Below are 19,407 nucleotides of genomic sequence, written 5' to 3' on the forward strand. Positions count from 1 at the left end.
TGGACTGCACTGGTAGGAGCATTGCCAGCAGATTGAAGGAACAGATTATTCCCCCGTATTTGGCACGGGTGAGGCCACATCTGGAGTACTGTGTCCAATTTTGGGCCACCCACTGCAGAAAGGATGTGGACATATTAAGAATCACGTGGAGGGCATTAAAATAATTAGGGGGCTAGGGCACATGAATTATGAGGAGGCTGAGAGGGCTTAGTTAGTCTGTAGGTATGGGGGATTGATAGCTGCCTTCAATTACCTGAAGTGTGGGGTCCAAAGAGGATGAAGAGAGGCTTTTCTCAGTGGTTACTGCTGACAGAACAAAGAGCAATGGTCTCACATCGCAATGTGGGAGGTCTAGGTTGGATATTAGGAAAAGGTATTTCACTAGAAGGGTGGTGAAGCACTGGAATGAGTTACCTAGGGTGGTGATAAAAACCTCTACAGATGCAGATTCTAAAGCCTGGCTTGAGAGAGCCCTAGTGAGGATGATTGAGTTGGGGCTGGTCCTGCTATACGCACAGGATTGGACTAGATGACTTGAGGTCTCTTCCAGCTCTAATCTATTGTGATTCTCTATTTCTTTGCCCATGTTTCCTTCTCTATTTCTTTGCCCAGCTTCCGCCTCAATTCACTGTCTGTGCTTTATTCTGCTCTTTCACTTGGCAGACTTCTTTTGTTTGCTCCCTACTTCTGCATTGTGACCAAATCAAATTTCTGACTTCTTGGAGTGCAGGAGCCCAGGAAATCACAAAAGCAAATCATCAGCTGCTCACACACTAGAGACAAAAAAGCTGCCCCTGGTTCTAGTCTTGTTAACACACACTAGATACAATAATACATTTTACAAATTTAAAGCAACATAAAATCTGTTATGTATATAATCTCTATAGAAGTTGACACAGGTTATAGGTGCAGAGCAGGTTATATCAGCTTGAAAGACATCACTATGGAAGATGAACAAGGAATGCATTCAGAGATCTAATAACCTAATTATATTAATCTACTTTTGATTAATTGGTGAAAATAAAGCTGGGATTCACTACTTAAGCTAATTCAAATTGAGTTGTTTATTATCTTTGTTCTAAAATTTTGTTCCAAATGCGAAAGCTTTAACAAAAGAAAATGCAGATAGATAGGTTTTTGGTATTTGCAGCAGCTGAGAGTTGGAGCAGCTTACTTGAGAAGAACATCTTCTGGTCTGACCTTTGTGCTGCCCAAGTCATGCAACTAACCACATCCTTTATGTTCTCCAACTCTATCCTTCATGCCTTCTTTTATAAAGCCCTATAAGGTACCTCAACTTTGTGATGACTCACTATACTTGTATCTTCTCATCCATCTAGCTCCACTGTCCTTCCCAGAAACCTATAAACCCTAATCTTCACAAGGATTTCTTAGCAAGTGACAAAGAAAATTAGACAACAGACTTGTGGATCTAACCTAACATTTGCTGCAGTTGCTTGGTTATATTGTTTGTCACTTCCCAATTGAAAATTGTTGATTTAGTTTAAGTTCTTAAGCTCAGGAACTTTGTCTTCCAAAAGGTCTATAAAGTATCTCTTGTACATGGCTGCACCCTATAAGTAACAATTACCTTTCTCCACTTGTTCTCGTGCTTGTTGGTTCGTCATTCCAGGGTATGGGCATACTCCTAAACTGAAAGTCTCCCAAAGAAGGATCCCAAAGCTCCATACATCACTCTCAGAAGTGTATCTCCCTGAGCAAGAAGAGATGGTAGATAATACAATTAAAAGAATATTTCTGAGCTGTACTGTATGCTGCCCTGAATCAATGGTAAGGAAGAATTTTATTTACATAAAATAATGACAGCACATCCCCTGTACTGTTGACAAGGTGAAATTTAAAACACTGTAACTGAACACCAGAGACTGAGGTGTCTGTGTCTTTAGGCATAAACAATATTCCCCAAACTCCTGCTTGGCTGCCACCTAACACTGTAGACCTCTGTACATCTAAGATTCCAGTTGTCAGGGCACTTACGTGGGAGACTCAAATTGAATCCCTGCTTTGCCTGATTTTGGAGAGAAATATGAGCTTAAGTCACCCCTTTCCCAAATGAGTGCCCTAACTCTCTGTGTTAGAGTACAGGGAGATAGGACTTATTTCTTTGGATTTTCTGTGAGAAAGGGCTTACTTGGCTTGAGGGCCTAACCCCAGGGGAGAGTTCACACGTGAGATACGTGCTTCACTTCAGCCTGTCAGATCATAGGAGAGTCAGACATCTCTGTACACCCTTTTCCCCCTGGCCTTTTATTCTTGACTAGCTGAGGTAGGTCTACACCCAGTAGAGTGCTGACTTCTGAGAATCTTTTGTAAGTGCCTAACTCTACCCATACATTGCAGGGGGAACCTGGCATCCACCTCCCAGCTGGGCAGCAGAGCTCCGCAACACTCCATGTTGCAATACTTCTAGTCCCTTTGTGAATTTTGCCCTTAAAGACAGTATCTCACCATGGTGAATACAGGGTATAACTCAGTTCTCCAGGTTTGAACTTCCTGTCTCAGGGTATATCTGCACAGTAGCTGAACTTCCAGCTTGGGCAGACACACATTGCTAGCGCTGCTTGAGTTAGAATGCTAAGAATTGTAGGGTCGCTCTGTCAATATAGGAAGTACCTGAGTACAATACAGTCATAAGTATTTTTAGTGTGTAGTTTACGCAGAGTGTGTCTACTCAGGTTGAGAATCACTTCCCAGCTTCAGTGCTGACCTACTGCAGAAGCCAGCTTAGAGAAGTGAAATGAAACACAGTGGCTCTGAAAGTACCATCTTAGAATGTACACGCGCTTCAGTCTTTTCAAAAGCATACCCATCCTTTTAGTATTAAGACCATTTATACAGAAAACATCAGCATGGGCCTACAGCAATGACAAAATCCATTTATCATATTTTTGCTTCAGTTATCTTTGAGTTTAAAAAAAAAATCACCTTCATATATCGTCTGCCTGATTTCCAACACTGCCATTGTGCTAGTGTCATGATGCTGATATTTGAATGCTAAATATTCAGCTAATCATTTAAAACTTAGAATATGTTTTTCCCCCAGCCTACATGAAGTACATGTAAATGATAATGACAGTTGGGGCTATCTGACGTCAGAAAGTTCAGTTTGCACTTAAACTAAATATCATTTCCAGCTGTGTTAAATTAGCTTGCTTGCATTGGAGATAGTAATTATGGACATTCATGGTGCTGCGATTAGTTTTCTTGTCTGTATATCAACTCTCTTCAGAGTTTGGCATCCAGTAATTTAACACTTTTCATTAAAGTCACTCAGTGGATACAAGTTAAAAGTAATTAGTTTCTTAAGAAAGCACAAGTTATGTAGAGTCAATTACCTTTCTCAGTATGATAATAGCTGGGCAGAGAAATGGCATGGTGTTTATACATACGATTATTTATTACCATTATAAAGAACTGAAGAAATTCTAGTGGAAGATTACATTAAACAAATATACACATTTTACTTTTTAAGTGCAGTTAAACATTGGCCAATATATTCAAAGTATCTAATAACATTTTATGTAACTTTAAAGCGTTAACACCAAATACAAAGAACAGGGCTGAAATTCTCATCTTATTTAAGTAAATGACAAAATACCCCTTAACTTCATTAGGGTCAGGATTTCATATTAGGGCTGTGTCTAGACTACATCCCTTTCATGAAAAAGGAATGTCAATTAGACACTTCGAAATTGCAAATGAAGCTGGAATTTAAATTTCCCGTACTTCATTTGCATAATGGCAGCTGCAGTTTTTTTCGACATGGGGCTTTGATAGAAAAACAGCAGTTTAGATGGGGATCTTTCGAAAAAGGGTTTTATTTTCGAAAGATCCCCATCTAAACGGAAATTTTCCTATCAAAAAGCTTCCCTGGAAGCGCCGCGGGTCCGGCCAGGTCCTCAGTGGCTTTGCTCAGCGTCTCCCTGGTCTGCAGACCAGGGAGACGCTAAGCAAAGCCGCTGAGGACCCGCGGCGCTTCCAGCTGATCTGGAAGTGGCCGCGGGTCCAGCCCCGGGTCCTCCGCCGCTTTGCTCCCCGTCTCCCTGGTCTGCTGGTTTCCCCAGCAGACCAGGGAGACGGGGAAGCAGCTTTTCTCGCCCTGGAGGAGGCGGGCGGTGGGACCAGGCGTCCCGCCGCTCCAGTCCTCCGGGGCGAGAAATCCCGTTTGTAACTGCGGATCTGACGTAAGTCGTATCCGCGTAACTCGGGGACTGCCTGTAATCAAGTCAGGATGGAAGGAGGATGGATTGTGGGATGCACAAGACATTTAATTTACAGTAAGATAAATAATCTTTTTTCTTCAAGTTCTGCACATATGGCTCCCACTGATGGTGATTAGCAAGCTAGCTGTTATTTGAAAAGATATTGCAAATTTGCCCTCCTCAAACAGGTCAAATCTGCTGCAAGTATTTACTAACAAATAATGCTTTATAAGGTTATAAGCTTAAGTCCAGACAGCTGCTATGCAAATCTCCAGTAAGGGCACTCAACTTAGACATACTATTGGGCTATGTCTACACTGGCGGCTTCTTGCGCAAGGACATCTTGCACAAGGGTTCTTGTGCAAGAACTCTTGTGCAAGGAAACGTCCACACTGCCATGTGCGAGCTGTGCTTTTCTGCAAGAACATCCATGGCAGTGTGGATGCTCTGTTGCGCAAGAAAGCTCTGATGGCCATTTTAGCGATAGGGCTTTCTTGTGCAAGAAATCCCTGCTGAGTATCCACACTGCCCTTTTGCACAAGAGCGCCTGCGCAAGAGAGCTTACACCTGTTAAAAAAAGGTGCATAGCTCTTAAGGAAGAAGCTCTCCCTTACCATGCTGTACTGTAAATCTTCTTGTGCAAGAGCAGGTAGGCAATGTGGACACTACGGCCTTTCTTGCGCAATAACCCGCCAGTGTAGACAGAGCCCTAGTGTTGCTTGTGCTCTGGTTGATGGTCAGTATTTGGAGAACTAATTACGTTAACATCATATGCAGTCCTAATATGATCAGATATCCCTTTTGAATGCCTTTGAGATGAAATAGACATTCATTTAGATTAATTATCATAAGTAATAAAAAAAATTGTCTTACCAAAATTTTAGTTTTCTGTAGGTAGTATAATAATGATCTTTAAACACCAAAGAGATGCAGCTGAAGACAAGTGAGATCATGAAAAGAAGACCCATGCCTGAATAAATTGATTAGTATGAAAATCTGATAATACTTTTGGGGAGGAAAGATAGTTGCGATCTCATGGTTACCTGTCTTTATGGAAAACTGTGTAGGAACGGTTTATCATTAATGCTTGTGGTTCTTTTATTCTGAGGTAATTGTCATAAAAATGCTACTTTTATTGATAAAACATGAATTAGGTAGAGTGCTAGGGATGCAAGAGGATGTTTAATTGGAAATTAGATTTGAACCTGTTGGAACAATTGTTCTTGTAAGATGTAGAACTAAAACAAGGCCTCCACAGGAATCTATTAACTGCTTGATGAGATCATTGCCCTGAAATAAGATACTTTGTACTACTGATGATTTTTCTCTAACAAGGGCATCCAGAAACCATACAGAGCATGAGATGTAGCTACTTTGAATTTGGGTACAGGATTAAACTGTAATTCTGTGAGACATTGCTCTCAAGAAGGAGTCCAGTAAACAACTAATTGGACAGTATTAGGCGAGCCAATAACTAGAAATAACAAGACCAAGCAAGAGCTATAGTATAAAACCCAAGCTTTTTCTTATCTTCCTTAACATTCTTGGAATTAAAGGAAAAAGAGGTATAGCATACATCAAATGATGGCACCCCAAATTGTTAAAGCATCCACTATGGATCTTGGACTCTTTCCTGATGAAGGGGAAAAAAATTCGATATCTCCTATTCTGATTCAAATTAAACAAAACTGCCACTTTTGGAATATTGGGTCCACTAATGAATTTCTGTTTTGTGAGTCCACTAGCTAAACCATTGTTATTCCCTGGAAGATGAAGAGCTATCAGACTGATACAATTCTGGATACACCATTCCCAGAGTCTTGTGGCTTCTTGACATTAAAGGTCTTATCTTGCAACACCTTGCATCTCTATATAGTAGGTAGCTCTGGAGTTGTCCCTAAGAATTTGGAAGGAAGAATCAGTGGTAGAAATCTCTTGCAAGATAATTGTATCAATCTTAGTTCTAGCATGTATGTAAACTGGAATCTGACCTCAGGCTGAGGCTAGGTCTACGCTATTGCAGGTTTTTGGAAAAAGCTATGCAAATTGCATTCCGCAACTCGCATAGCTTTTTCCGATTGCTGTTCCTGAAGAGATTTTTCTGCCATTTGGCCCTGTTTGGACATTGTAGAACGAAGGTATACAAGGCTCCCTGAAAAGGCACGTCTGCTCTTCTGCTTAAAAAAAAAAAAAGCAGGTGAGCAAAGGAGTTCCCTGGACGTGGAGGTGTTTTTCCGGGATACCTCTGGTTGGGAGTTGTGAGCATCACTAGAACAACAAATGTTAGTCTGCCACACTTTCTTTTATTGTCCATCTTTTCCAAGAGTTTAAATTTTGACTTGGAATTGTCATCCTCAGTGACATACTGTATTGACTTGAACTAACCTTGGAAGACTCTGAATCATGATGGGCAAATGAAGTCAGAAAACAACATGATGCCATATGGCCTAGCAGTTTAAGAAACATCTTTACATCCTCTCTTCTTAAGGAGATTGTGGAGAATCAGGTGCATTGTCTGAAACCTGTCTGATGGACGGAAAGCATTTGCTGCTATTGCATCCAGTTAATTAAAATAAATTATTTAAATCCAGATGGAATCAGAATTGATTTTTTCAATTTGAATTTGAAACCTTGGGATAAAAACCAAAGGAGCACCTTTCTTGCCACTATGATCCCATGATTTTGTTGTACAAATAGTCTAGATAAAGGGTAAAAATGCAATTCTTGTTGGTGTAGATGGGTTGCTACTATGGACAGGCATTTGTTGAACGCCTGTGGAGCTGAAGAAATTCCAAAGGACAATACTTGGAATATAAAGTGTTTTCCTAAAGCTACAAATTAAAAAAATGTGCATTGACATGTGAAAATAAGTGTCTTGAAAGTCCAGGGTAATGAACCAATCTATAGGAATAATTGAAATGAGTATACCACACAAGATTTGCTGCACCAAATCTATTTGTTTGGAATCTTGAGAGCTAGAATCAAAGACCAACCTCTTTATTTATGGTATGACATTGAAGTCCTTTCTCATAAATTCTTGAGGTGCCAGTTCTGTTTGATTGATTGTCATCTATTTCTTGAAGCATAGCATTCTCATGAGAATGGTTCCTGAAAAGGGACTGGGAAGTGGCAGGGTGGGGGAGACAGATTGAAACTGAATGATAGAATGACCCATTGATCTGTGGGGATTGCTTTTTTGAAGAGGCACGAATGGCAAAAGTAGGAACCAAAGAGACAGAGCAAGGGATTTAGAGCCTGTGGATTAGTCCCCACATTCTCAACTGTAACATCAAATCTCATGTCTGCCCCTACTGTGAAATTACTGAAGATGATGGCAGAATTGATCTCCTCTGATATCTCAATCTCTTCTTGAATTGGTTATAAAACCTCTGCTTCTGAAACTAAGGAAACTAGTATTCCTATATTTGAGAGAGAAGGATGAGGATGAAATTGTTTCTTCTGAAATGTAGAAAATGACATCCCTACCAGTGTTGGTGCCCTACACAACCCAGCAGTACCACTTCTCCACTCACCTTGCCAGCAGCCAATCTACACAGGGGTGGGGATGAAGCTGTGAGGAAAGAGGCTGCTAGCTCTTTTAGACTGGATGCCATTGACTGCAAAAAAAAAAAAAAAAAAAAGGCAGGGGATGGGAGATGTCATGAGGGGCAGCTGAAGTGGGGGTCAGAGCCCATAGGCAGCATGCGAATGCATAGGATAGCATGAAATTTGGGGGAATTTGGTGCCCCAAATTTCATGGTGCCCTAGGTGCCTGTGTGTTTTTGCCTATTGGTAAGGACAACCTTGACTGAGGGTAAACACAAACTAAGAATTAAGAGTGGATCTTCAGTCTTTTAATGAGTGTAGGGTCTTATCCATTTTAGTACTTAACAAGCCTAGGCCATCAAATGGCAAATCTTCAGTGGCTGTCTAGATTGCTATAAGTAAACCTGATGCAGAGAACTATGACAAATGTCTCATCATAATAGCTGTTGCTATTGAAATGATGCCACCCACTATCAAGTGCATCCAGAACAACCCGAAGAGAAGTTTGAGCTCTCCGGTGACCTTCCTTGCAAATTGATCTGAACTCATTTCTAATTTCTATAGATAATTTGTCCTTAAAGTCTGACAGTCAGATCTCCCATTGTAGGTAATCATATTTAGTTAACTTGATAATTAGCTCTCCTAATTTGAAGTCAAGCTGAAGAACACATTTTCTTTCTGAAAGTGTTTAATGAGCCTCACTAGAATTCTGCTGCTTCCTCTACTTCTGTATTCTGAATGGGAGAATGATACAACATGCTTGAAAACCTGAATTATGGTTCCCAACTTTGCAAGTCACCTATCAGCAAGCTTTATCATTTAAACCTTTATACTTAGAGTGAGGTTCCCTTTCTAGTGCCTTTTTGTCTACAGAATAGCTCTCTTAGATTGAGGGCTCCTCTTGGAGTCAGAAGCTGGGAATTCTTCTACTGATAGGACAAGAGAATTTAAAATGAGTAGGGCTTCTATAATCAAGCCAGTTTTTTATGTTGATAAAAGAAATATTTAATGCATATATGCCTCTTCCTTCCTGAGGATGAAATTTTAGACAGCGAAGAAACAGCCTGGAACAATAGTGAATGGTGACCCAGGCTCCCAAGTTAAACTGATTCATTTATGTTTCAAATGAATATAGAATATGCTGTGAATGTCCCTTCAGAAAACATATGAATGGAGAAAGTCATTTAACTGCTTTGAAAGCTCCCAAAACAGTGAAACTGCTGGAACCAAGAGAGATGCACTCATCAAAGATGTTACGGGGCAGATAACAATTGATGTACTGGGTACTAAGAGGGATGGTGCTAGAAAGCACTGAGCAACAGTTGTCAGCTCTTGGTCTACAGGTACCTTCTGTCAATGTGAGCTCTAGCACAGGATTCCGTGGTGACTTTCTACCTCCAGGCAGTGGAAAGAGAGAGTGGTACTGAATAATGGATTTTGAGTCTCTCACTTTTCAGACAGCAGGAATATCTGACAGCTCTGAAAGCATTTGCAAAGCCTCTTTATTGCCTCCATATATTTTGAGTTCAAAGTCACATCCCTCGTGACTGGAGCACTGAAGAACTGGTTTGATAGGAGTTTCCTGAGATTCTCTCTCTTAGGGTACGTCTAGACTACATGCCTCTGGCGACAGAGGCATGTAGATTAGACTACCCGGCATAGGAAAATTAAGCGGCAATTTAAATAATCACCGCTTCATTTAAATTTACATGGCTGCCGCGCTGAGCCGATCAGCTGTTTGTCGGCTCAGCGCGATAGTCTGGACGTTCCGCGGTCAACATCAAAGGCATTTGTCGACCTCCCAGGTATGCCTCATCCCAGGGTCACCAAATGAAATGAATAGGCAGCAGGTTTAAAAAAAAACAAACTGGAAATATTTCTTTACAACAACACACATTCAACCCACGGAACTCTTTGCTAGAGGTGTTGTGAAGGCCAACATTATAAAAGGTTTCAAAAAAGAACTAGATAAAATCATGGAGAATAAGTCCATTAAACTATTAGGAAGGCAGGAAAGGTGTCCCTATGTTCTGTTTGCAAGAAGAAAGAGTTACTCACCCTGTGCAGTAACCATGGTTCTTCGAGATATGTCACCATGGGTGCTCCACTCTGGGTGCTGGTGCATCCTTGCGCCAGCAACCGGAGACTTTTTCCAGCAGTTTCTGCTGCGCTGCGCAGGCGCCAGAGTGCCGTTGGAATCCTAAGGTGCCTGCGTGGCGCAGCTCCTCCATTCCTTCTCTACCTGCCAGAGTACGAGGCTCCAAAGCAGAGGAAGGCGGGATGGTAGCGGAGCACCCATGGGGACACATCCCAAAGAACCACAGTAACTGCACAGGGTGAGTAACTTTCTTCTTCTTCCAGTGGTCCCCATGAGTGCTCCACTCTGGGTGACTACAGAGCGGTTGTCGGCTCGCGGAGGTGGGTTTGGAACCGTGTGGTAGTCACTGTGGATAGTACTGCATGTCCCACCACCATAGAAGATGCAATGGAAGAAGAGAGTGTGTAATGTTGTGTAAATGTGTGGTCAGATGACCAGGTGGTGGCGTTACAGATGACCTGAAGAGGAATGTTGTTCAGGAAGGCTGTTGTAGAAGACATCACTCTTGTGGAATGAGCTGTTATTGATTCAGGTAAGTGTTTAGCGTATAAGTTATAGCAAGTTCTAATGCAGGAGATAATCCACTTTGAAATTCTCTGAGATGAAACTGCCTGTCCTCTAGCGTAGGACAAGAACAGCCTGGGAGAGGCTCGCCAAGGCTTGGTTCGATCCACGTAAAAAAATGCTAGCACCCTTCGGACATTGAGTGTATGCCATGCAGCTTGGACTGGGTCGGTATGCGGTTTGGGGAAAAATGCAGGTAAGTGTATAGGTTCGTTAACATGAAAGGGGGAAGGTACTTTAGGGAGGAACTTTGGGTGGGGTCGGAGTATCACCTTGTCCTTTGTGAATACTGTGTAAGGGGGGGGTCAGCCATCAAAGCCGCGAGTTCACTTACCCTCCTGCTGGAGGTTATAGCAACCAGGAAGGACACCTCCATAGACAAGTGGGACCAAGAGCAGGTGTCCAGCAGTTCAAATGGTGGCTTTGTCAAACTTTTGAGAACATGGTTGAGATCCCAGACGGGGACCAGCGGGTGGACGGGTGGGAAGGTGTTCTGCAACCCTTTAAAGAAAGTGTTTGGTTAACGGGTTAGCGAGGAAGGAAGTGTCATTGATAGGGTGATGAAAGGCTGCTATGGTGGCTGCATAGCACAATCAGAGTGTAAGGGCAAGGCCTAACTGTTTTAGGGATAGTAAGTAGTCCAGCAAAACGGGGGGGGGGGGGGGGGGAGGAGGGGGAGACTCCAGGCATGTTGTGTGGAGATCGTTATACCAGTGAGAGAATCTCTTACATTTGTATAGGTATGATTTCCTTGTGGATTGTCTTCTACTATTAATTAGTATCTCTTTTACCGGTCCCGAACAGGCAGTCTCTGCATCCTGGAGCCATGAAGGAGCCAGGCGTGGAGATGGAGCTTGCGGAGGTCCGGGTGGAGAGTCATCCCGTGATTCTCTGACAGGTCGTCGTGCTGGAGAAATGGAAATGGAAACAGATTCATCATTGTCATCCTGTGGAGGTAAGGATACTATGTCTGTCTGGGCCAAACTGGTGCCACCAGAATAACTTGCGCTTGGTCTGTCCTGATTTTGTTGAGGACTTTGTGCAGTAGGGGGAAGGGCGTAAAGGAGATGAATGATCCATGAGATGGAAAAGGCGTCTTCGAGGGATTGTTTCCCCAGGGCTCCTCTAGAGCAGTAGAGGTGGTACTTTCTGTTGTTCTTTGTGGCGAACAGATCTATGTCTGGTTGTCCCCACTGGAGAAAAAGAGGGATGAGAGCGCGTCTATCTCCCATTTGTGTTGATCGTGGAATGTGCGGCTTAAGAGTGTCTGCTGTGACGTTGAGTACCCCTGGGAGGTAAACGACTACAGGAGTGACTTGATGTGTAAGGCACCAATTCCAAAACTTGATAGCTTCTGCACACAGGGATAGGGATCAGGAGCCAGTCGGTTGATGTAGTACATGCATGAGGTGTTGTCTGTCATGATGGTAATCTACTTGTGTGCAATGTATTGTCTGAAATGTTGGCATGCTTATTTGACTCCTCATAGTTCGAGGAAGTTGATATGGAAGACTTGTTCTGTCAAGGACCATTTGCCCTGTGCTGTAACGTTGCCCAAATGGGTTCCCCAGCCCATAAGAGAAGCGCCTGTCGTAATTGTCAGCGTAGGAGGAGGATTCTGGAAGGGAACGCCTGGTAGCATGTTCTGCGGCTCTGTCTACCAGTGGAGGGAATCGAGAACCCGGGGTGAGATAGCCACCACTTTGGAGAGAGGGTCTCTGGAAGGCTTGTAGGATGTTGCCAGCCATGATTGTAGACTCCTCATATGGAGTCTGGTGAGCCTGACTACGTATGTCATATAGGCCATATGTCCGAGAATTTTGAGGCATTGGCATACTGTCATGGTAGGAGTTAGACATGCCGTATTGATAGGTCGCAGATGGTAGCGAACCTGTGCTCGGGTAGGGTAGCCTTTGCTACTACCGTGTCGAGGTAAGCACCTATCAGCTCTAACCTCTGCATTGGAAGTAGAGAGGATTTTGCGGGGGTATGAAAACCCTGGTTGACCAGAAGGTGCATTGTGGTATCGGTCATGGCCTTGGTTTCTTGTAAGGAGGAACTTTTTATGAGGCAATCGTCCAAGTATAGGTATATCATGACCCCTTGATGATGGAGTGCAGCCATTTTTTGGAGAAGACCCTTGAAGTGGTCAAAAGGCCAAAGGGGAGCACTCGGTACTGGTAGTGCTGGGTACCCATGGCAAAACGCAGAAAACGTCTATGAGCAGGATAGATCATGATATACAAGTAGGCATCCTGGAGGTCAAGAGCCAATCTTCTTGATCGAGTGATGGGATTGTCGCTAAAGTTACCATCTTGAAACATTGGTAGGCAATATACTTGTTGTCACCTCAAATGCAAAATGGGTTGCCATCCTCCACTCTTTTTGTGGGTTAGGAAGTAGGTTGAGTAGAATTCTTGACCTTGGAACTCTGGTAGAACTGGTTCTATGGAGCCCAGTTGTTGAAGGTGTGAAACATCTTGATCAAGAAGGGTTTCGTTAGATGGGTTCCTGAAAAGGGACGGGATGGGAGGATAGGTGGGAGGTAGGGAAGTGAATGGGATAGCGTAGCTGTATTGGATCAATTCCAGGACCCATTTGTCTGATGTAATGAGGGCCCATTGGTGGTAGAAGGCCTGGAAGAGGTGGTGGAATTGAAAAATACGGGTTTTCAGAGTTGGAGGAGTGGCTTTCTGGCTCTCAACGTAATTTTCAAATCTGCTGCTTATTTGCTGGTGGATGAGTAGCAGGGTGTTGTTGCTGCTGACATTGAGGCCTACGACGCTGTGGTCTTTGTCTCTGGCAGAAGTCATATCTCGTATGCTGCCTGAAAGGCTCTCTGGGGCGTTGGTAAGGCTGATACCTGGTCCTCTTAAAGGAGGGGAGTGTACGTCCCCAGAGTTCTGAGGGTAGTCTGAGAGTCTTTCATAGAGTGTAACACTAAATCTGTTTTGGCCGGGAATAGGTTGGTCTTGTCAAATGGTAGATCTTCTACCTTTTGCTGCAGGTCTCTCAGAACCCCTGATGCCTGTAGCCAAGATAGCAGGACAATGGTGGAGGCAGTGATACGAGCTGCAGTGTCTGCTACGTCCATAGTGGATTGTAGGGTGGTATGGGAGATATTATGACCCTCCTGCATGATATTCAACAGGGCTGGTCGCTTGTGTTCGGGGAGGTGTGGGAGAAGGTCCTGCAGGTTGGAGTAATTAGTACGGTTGTAATCTGCGAGCATGGCAGTGTAGTTTGATGCTCTAAGTAGCAGAGGTGTAAACTTTATGGCCCATGATGTCAACTTTTTTCTGACCTCAGTCTTGTGGGGTATTTCTGAAATTAAGCTGTTTACTCTTATGCCGAGCAGAGTCCACCACTAATGAATTCAGAGGGGGATGAGTAAAGAGAAAATCCATATCTTTGGGAGCAATGAAATATTTGTGGTCAGCTCTTTTATTTGTGGGGGCAATAGAGGCCAGGGTTTACCAAATGACGTTGGATGGGTCCATGATGGCTTCGTCCATGGGGATCGCTATCCTGGAGGCAGTTGGAGGATGCAACATATGCAGAAGCGGATAGTGCTTCACCTGGACCTTCTGGAGGTCTCGTCGTCGTGCCAAAGCCACCCTCTTGAACAGGTCTTGAAATTTCTTGGTGTCATCGCCTGGTGGTGGGGTTTCCGTTGTGACTGCATCATCTGGAGATGAGAATGAATTGTGCAAAGGCGACCTATCTTTCCCCTCAGAAAGGAAGTCTTGTATGTCAGAATGAGGTGGAGAGGTCGGTTCAGTAATGGGAGCAGTAAGAGGATGGGGAGGCCGGTGGTGGCTTAGAAACAGTAGAAAGAGCACGATGGTGGTTCTTTTTTGGATGTGGCTCCCAACATTGCCATTGAGAGGCATACGGTGGTGGTGGGTAGGCGTACTGTTAAGCATACCATGGTGATGGAGAAGGAGCGTATGCGTACTGCACTGTGGCAGGGTGCCAGGATGGTGGTCTAGGTGTTGGACTGGAATGTTGTGAGGAAAATCTGCTTCTAGACCCGGTGCCTGTTTCGCTTGGGGAATGAGACACCACAGAGGCTCGTCGAGACAGTAAGGACTGAACAGAAGAGCCTGGTGGAAGCGGTGCCGTAGAAGTATGACTCTGTACGGGTGAAGGGTACCAACTGTGGCCTTCTTTCGATGCAGAATAGTGGTATCTAGATGATGCCGAGGACGGCAACAGTGCTGAGAGATCGTTGTAGATGGTGGGGGCACTGTAGGTGCCGAAGGTGATGGGGGCATGGCAATAGGCTTCGGGGCTGAGCGTTCAGGCGGCAGGGCTTCAGTGCCATTCGGTCTGAACTTTGGCCTGCTGGTAAGGTCGGAATCTCGTGTGGCACCAGTGCCATAGGTTGCGGTGCCAGCTAGCCTCTGCTTGGGCTCTTAGTGGGTTCTCTTATGCGTCTGCACCGACTTCCGTGGCACCGTGCCTGAAATTCCCGGTTTCTCTCCAGTGCTGACCCGTGCGGCTGTCGGTGCAGAGGGTAGCGAGGGAGTTGGGGAAAGACCTGTTTTCGAGGCTGTATGGCTGGAGTAGGTAGAGGGACGATTTTTATCCATACCCTTACGCCAGTCATCCCCAACCATTTGGTGCTGCCAGGTGCCCTGGGGCAGGGCCATTCCTGTGCCCAGTGGCAGGCCACGCATGCACCACATGCCCAGGGGCGGGATCCCCCATGAGCTGCGTGCCTGGGGCCAGCAACCCCATGGACCGCATGGCCGGGGGCGGGGCCGGCGCTCCCCATGTGCCATGCGGCCTGAGGCGGGGCTGCTCATTTGCCGCAAGCCTGGGGCTGATGCTGCCCATTCACTACGTGCCCAGGGCCAGCACCCCCCATAGCTGTGCACCCCGGGCCGGTGCGGCCAATTCTCTGTGTACCTGGGGCTGGCGCTGCACATGTGCAGCGCGCCCGGAATAGCACCATGTATGTGCCACGCGCCCAGGGAGCGGGGCTGGCCCTGAGCACACAAATGCCCTGACAGCTGCCCGCGAGCACCGTGTTGGGGACCACTGCCTTACTCTGTGCTGCTGGTTTAGGAGCCGCGGGAGAGTCCTCAGAAGAAGGGTGAACGGACTTCTCGTAAAGTAGCATCTTGAGCCTATTGGCTCGGTCACAGCACGCTCTTGCAGTGAGTTTAAGGCAGTGGGAGCACCTTTGCATCTGGCATGCCTCTCCTAAGCACTTTATGCACTTATAGTGCCTGTATGGGCATAGCATCTCTTAAAGCTGCGCATGAGGCGCCCAGGGGGAAAGCGGCAGGCCACAACTGAAGAAATTTTTTTTTTTTAAACTGACTGTGTAAGGAGAAAAGGGCTAAAAAACTTGGATGCTAAGGAAACTAGGGAGTTAAACGAGATATTTATCTATTTTTAAACAGGAACGAAGAACTCAGGGGCTGCATCTGCTGCCGAGAACGGTAGAGAAGGAACTGAGGAGTCATGCCTCGCAGGCACCTTAGGATTCCAGCAGCACTAGAGGGTGCTCTAGCGCCTGCATGGCATGGCAGAAATTGCTGGAAAAAGTCTCCGATCGCTGGCACGAGGATGCACCAGCACCCAGAGTGGAACACCCACGGGGACCACTCAAAGAACCACCTAGAAATGGACAAAAGGGGATGAATGACATGATTACCTGTTCCGTTCATTCCCTCTGAAGAACCTGGCATTGATTCTTGTTGGAAGACGGGATACTGGACTAGATAGATCTTTGGACTGACCCAGTATGGCTCTTCTGTTGAAAGCTTGTCTCTCTCACCCAACCGAAGATATCTCATCCATCTTGTATTATGAAATATGCATGTCCATTAGAGGAACAGCACTTTCCCTCCACCCCACAAAGGGGTATAATTTAAAAGCCAGTGATCTCAGTTCTGCTGTATCAACTAAAATCTCAATACACTAACTACAAACAGAAAATTAAACTGTAACTCTCTTCATACATGTGTATTTTACTGGAGGTAACACTACAGCTACACTAATTAACAAGCAACTAGAAAGAGACACTACTTTTTCTGGCTGTTTTGCCTATAGAAATTCAAAAAACTGAATGGCAGTTGTGCTCTTATAACCTCAGGAAGGGAGCATCAGGACATAAAGAGCACCATCGTGACCCCTTCAAATATCATTAGTGAAAATGTTCTGATACACTGTAGTGCTGTGCCCACACACCGTGAATGGGAGCAAGGTATGCAGTAGATGAAGAAGAAAGCCTAGTTTGAGGATCCCACAAGGACATTGGGGTGCATACTCACAGGCAGATTTTTAGGTGCCTATGGGACTCCATTGACAGAAGTATAAGCATTTATAGGGCTAGGCAGCAGCGGAGCAAAGATTTTGAGGATCTAAAATTTGTAGTTAGGTGAATAAAGTGGCAGACGTGTACTTACATTCCATTGTAGACCTAGCACAAATAATACACCATTTATCAATTTTGCAGTTCACATGCTGCTGATTTACTTTTTTCCTGATTAAAACTTACTTTCTAATTTTACTTTAATGCTCCTGCCCCCACTAATTTGACTTTTTCTATTTTTGTTTTTAAGCTATTATCCATCATGTTATGGGCCGTTTCCCCTCTCCCACAGATAAGGCTGTGTGTCTTTTCACTGACAACAGGAGAATGATACAATTGTACATCACAAGAACAAGTTTTAAAATATATATAATAAATTGCCATCCCATCCTTTTCTCTCATTTTCATAATAAAAGGCTAAAATAATCAGCACCATAATTTTAAGGAACCTGTCTACTCATTTTGATAATCTTTATAATCTGGATGAATGTCTAGATCAGTAGTGGGCAACCTGCAGCCTGGGGGGCCACATACCGCCCACTGGGTTTCCCACCTATGGTCAGCAGACCCCTGTCTGTCCCCCTTCCCCTACTGGGACACTGAAGCCCTGCACTTCCTACTCCTCCCTCTCTGTAACAGCAGTTTAGGAGCACCATGAATCTGTACATTTGTGTTCATTCTCTGCTCCTCCTCCTTCCCCCCCACAGAGCTTCAACACCACAAATAGCTGTTTGTGTCTGTTCAAGCTCTGGGAAGGAGATAGAGGAGTGGAGACAGAATGCAAATCAGTCCATTCACATGGCACTCAAAGTGCTGAAAGAGAGAGAGAAGAGTGAGTGAGTGCAGGGCTCCAGTACCCCAGTGTGTGAAACAGGCATGGAGGAAGGAGTAGAGTGGGGGTGCATGGGCCACAGAGTGCCCACCACTGGTCATGCGGTCCATTGAAAGGTCATGAGGGCCACACATGCAGCCTACGCACTAATCTTTGTTGTGTATCGCTAGTGTAGGTAGTATACTGTAATATTCTAGCGCCAGAGCATTATTATACAGACATTTTGTTTGTTAAATCAGCAGTATTTTAAGTACTTAGACTTTTGCTCCATGGATGGGAAAAAATGTTCTTGTTCTTTGTGAGGAAAGGGCAATCTGAAGTAAAAGACAATCTGAATAAGGCTGCATTGTTAATTTATTTGAACATTTTATATGTTTATTAGTCTAAACATGGCTAGAATCATAGAACACTAGAACTGGAAGGGACCTCGAGAGGTCATCGAGTCCAGTCCCCAACCCTCATGGAAGGACCCAGTAACATCTAGATCATCCCTGATAGATGTCTATCTAACCTGCTCTTAAATATCTCCAGCGATGGAGATTTCAAACACTGGAATAAGTTGCCTAGGGAAGTTGTAACTACCCTGACAGTTAGGAAGCTTTTCCTAATGTCCAACCTAAACCTCCCTTGCTGCAGTTTAAGCCCTTTGCTTCTTGTCCTATCCTCAGAGACTAAGGACAACAGGAATACTATACATTTGCGTACAGACTACAGAGTATTTCCTTCATACTTTGTATTACACTATACATTTTTTATAATAAAGTTAAAGATAATATCTCCTTACCATAGTTGAGCGCCTCCGGAGCAGTCCATTTGATAGGAATCTGCTTTAAGCCTGAAGATGAATATACCCCATCATCCTCTTGACGAGACATTCCAAAGTCACTGATTTTCAGAACATTATTTTCACCTACCAGGCAGTTCCTTGCAGCAAGGTCCCTGAGTTAGATTAAGACACAGAAAACCTTTTAGAAATTAAAAGCATTGCTTTTACATTCATAATGTATTTATACTGAGATGTGGAGAGAAACAGCTTCAACCATTTCCCACCTTCTTTCTATTACAATGAAACCTATTCACAGTGAAAATTCATATTTCAGAAAACACGCCAAGGCTCCTGGAGAGGCACAAATATTTCCATATGTAACCCCCTTTTTCCTCCTCGGGTTACTGGGGAGCAGGTCACACTCACAGGTGTGCCTGGGCGCCTGGTGTTTTAACCCAAAAAAGATCCTGAGTACCCCAGTGGTGATGGTGTTTAGCTGGGGAAAGCCCTATCCACCCCCTTGCTGCAGTCCCTTGCTAGCAATGAATGTAAAGTGGTAGTGCCTCCACCTGGCTGGCCTTGTACACACACTGGTGCCTTGAGAGCCTCCAGGAATATACTCATTCCAACATAAAGCTGGATCTAATTCCAGAACAACTACAAATCATATACATCTAATAGAATACTTTAGAATAAACCATCTTTACTTAACTAAACAGGGATGAACAGATTAGCAAGGAATAGCATTAACAAAACTCATAACAATAACTGAAGCTTATATAGCTAGACAACAGTGACCCCACTGCAGAGTGTGCACACCCTTAGACTCAGTTCCAGACACTTGCTTGCGTTGGCGCGCTGATGTTGCAGCTGTAGTGAGGATTTGGTCCAGGCTAAACAGCAGCTCTGTCCCAGGCAGCACTCTTCCAGCAAGGCCCAAACTTACTGCCTCATGCTGTGCCTATAGGAAGCAGCCTGCTAACTCCCAGTTCCAACAGGCATGTAATAGCTGCACTCCAACAGCCCCTGCACTGGGTCAATGTCCTTGGC

The 19,407-nt window shown here is 44.5% G+C and overlaps 1 protein-coding gene and 1 long non-coding RNA gene across 7 annotated transcripts in view; one reads left to right on the forward strand and one right to left on the reverse strand.

The window, feature by feature from the left end:
- FER (FER tyrosine kinase) overlaps positions 1-19,407 on the reverse strand; it is a 340,298-nt gene that overhangs the window by 17,440 nt on the left and 303,451 nt on the right. For all 6 annotated transcript variants that reach the window (XM_075932044.2, XM_075932041.2, XM_075932046.2 and 3 more), the window contains 2 exons: positions 18,376-18,530; positions 1,592-1,714 (listed from right to left, as the gene is read on the reverse strand). In XM_075932044.2, the coding sequence (XP_075788159.1) occupies positions 1,592-1,714; positions 18,376-18,530 (278 nt within the window). The remainder of the gene's footprint in view (positions 1-1,591; positions 1,715-18,375; positions 18,531-19,407) is intronic.
- On the forward strand, positions 1,662-16,425 carry LOC149524158 (uncharacterized). The gene is made up of 4 exons (XR_016349895.1): positions 1,662-1,791; positions 10,490-10,627; positions 11,236-11,386; positions 15,846-16,425. It is a non-coding gene; the product is annotated as an uncharacterized LOC149524158 (long non-coding RNA).

This window comes from Pelodiscus sinensis, chromosome 6 (assembly GCF_052426305.1).
Source record: "Pelodiscus sinensis isolate ZL-2025 chromosome 6, ASM5242630v1, whole genome shotgun sequence".
NCBI lineage: Eukaryota > Metazoa > Chordata > Testudines > Trionychidae > Pelodiscus > Pelodiscus sinensis.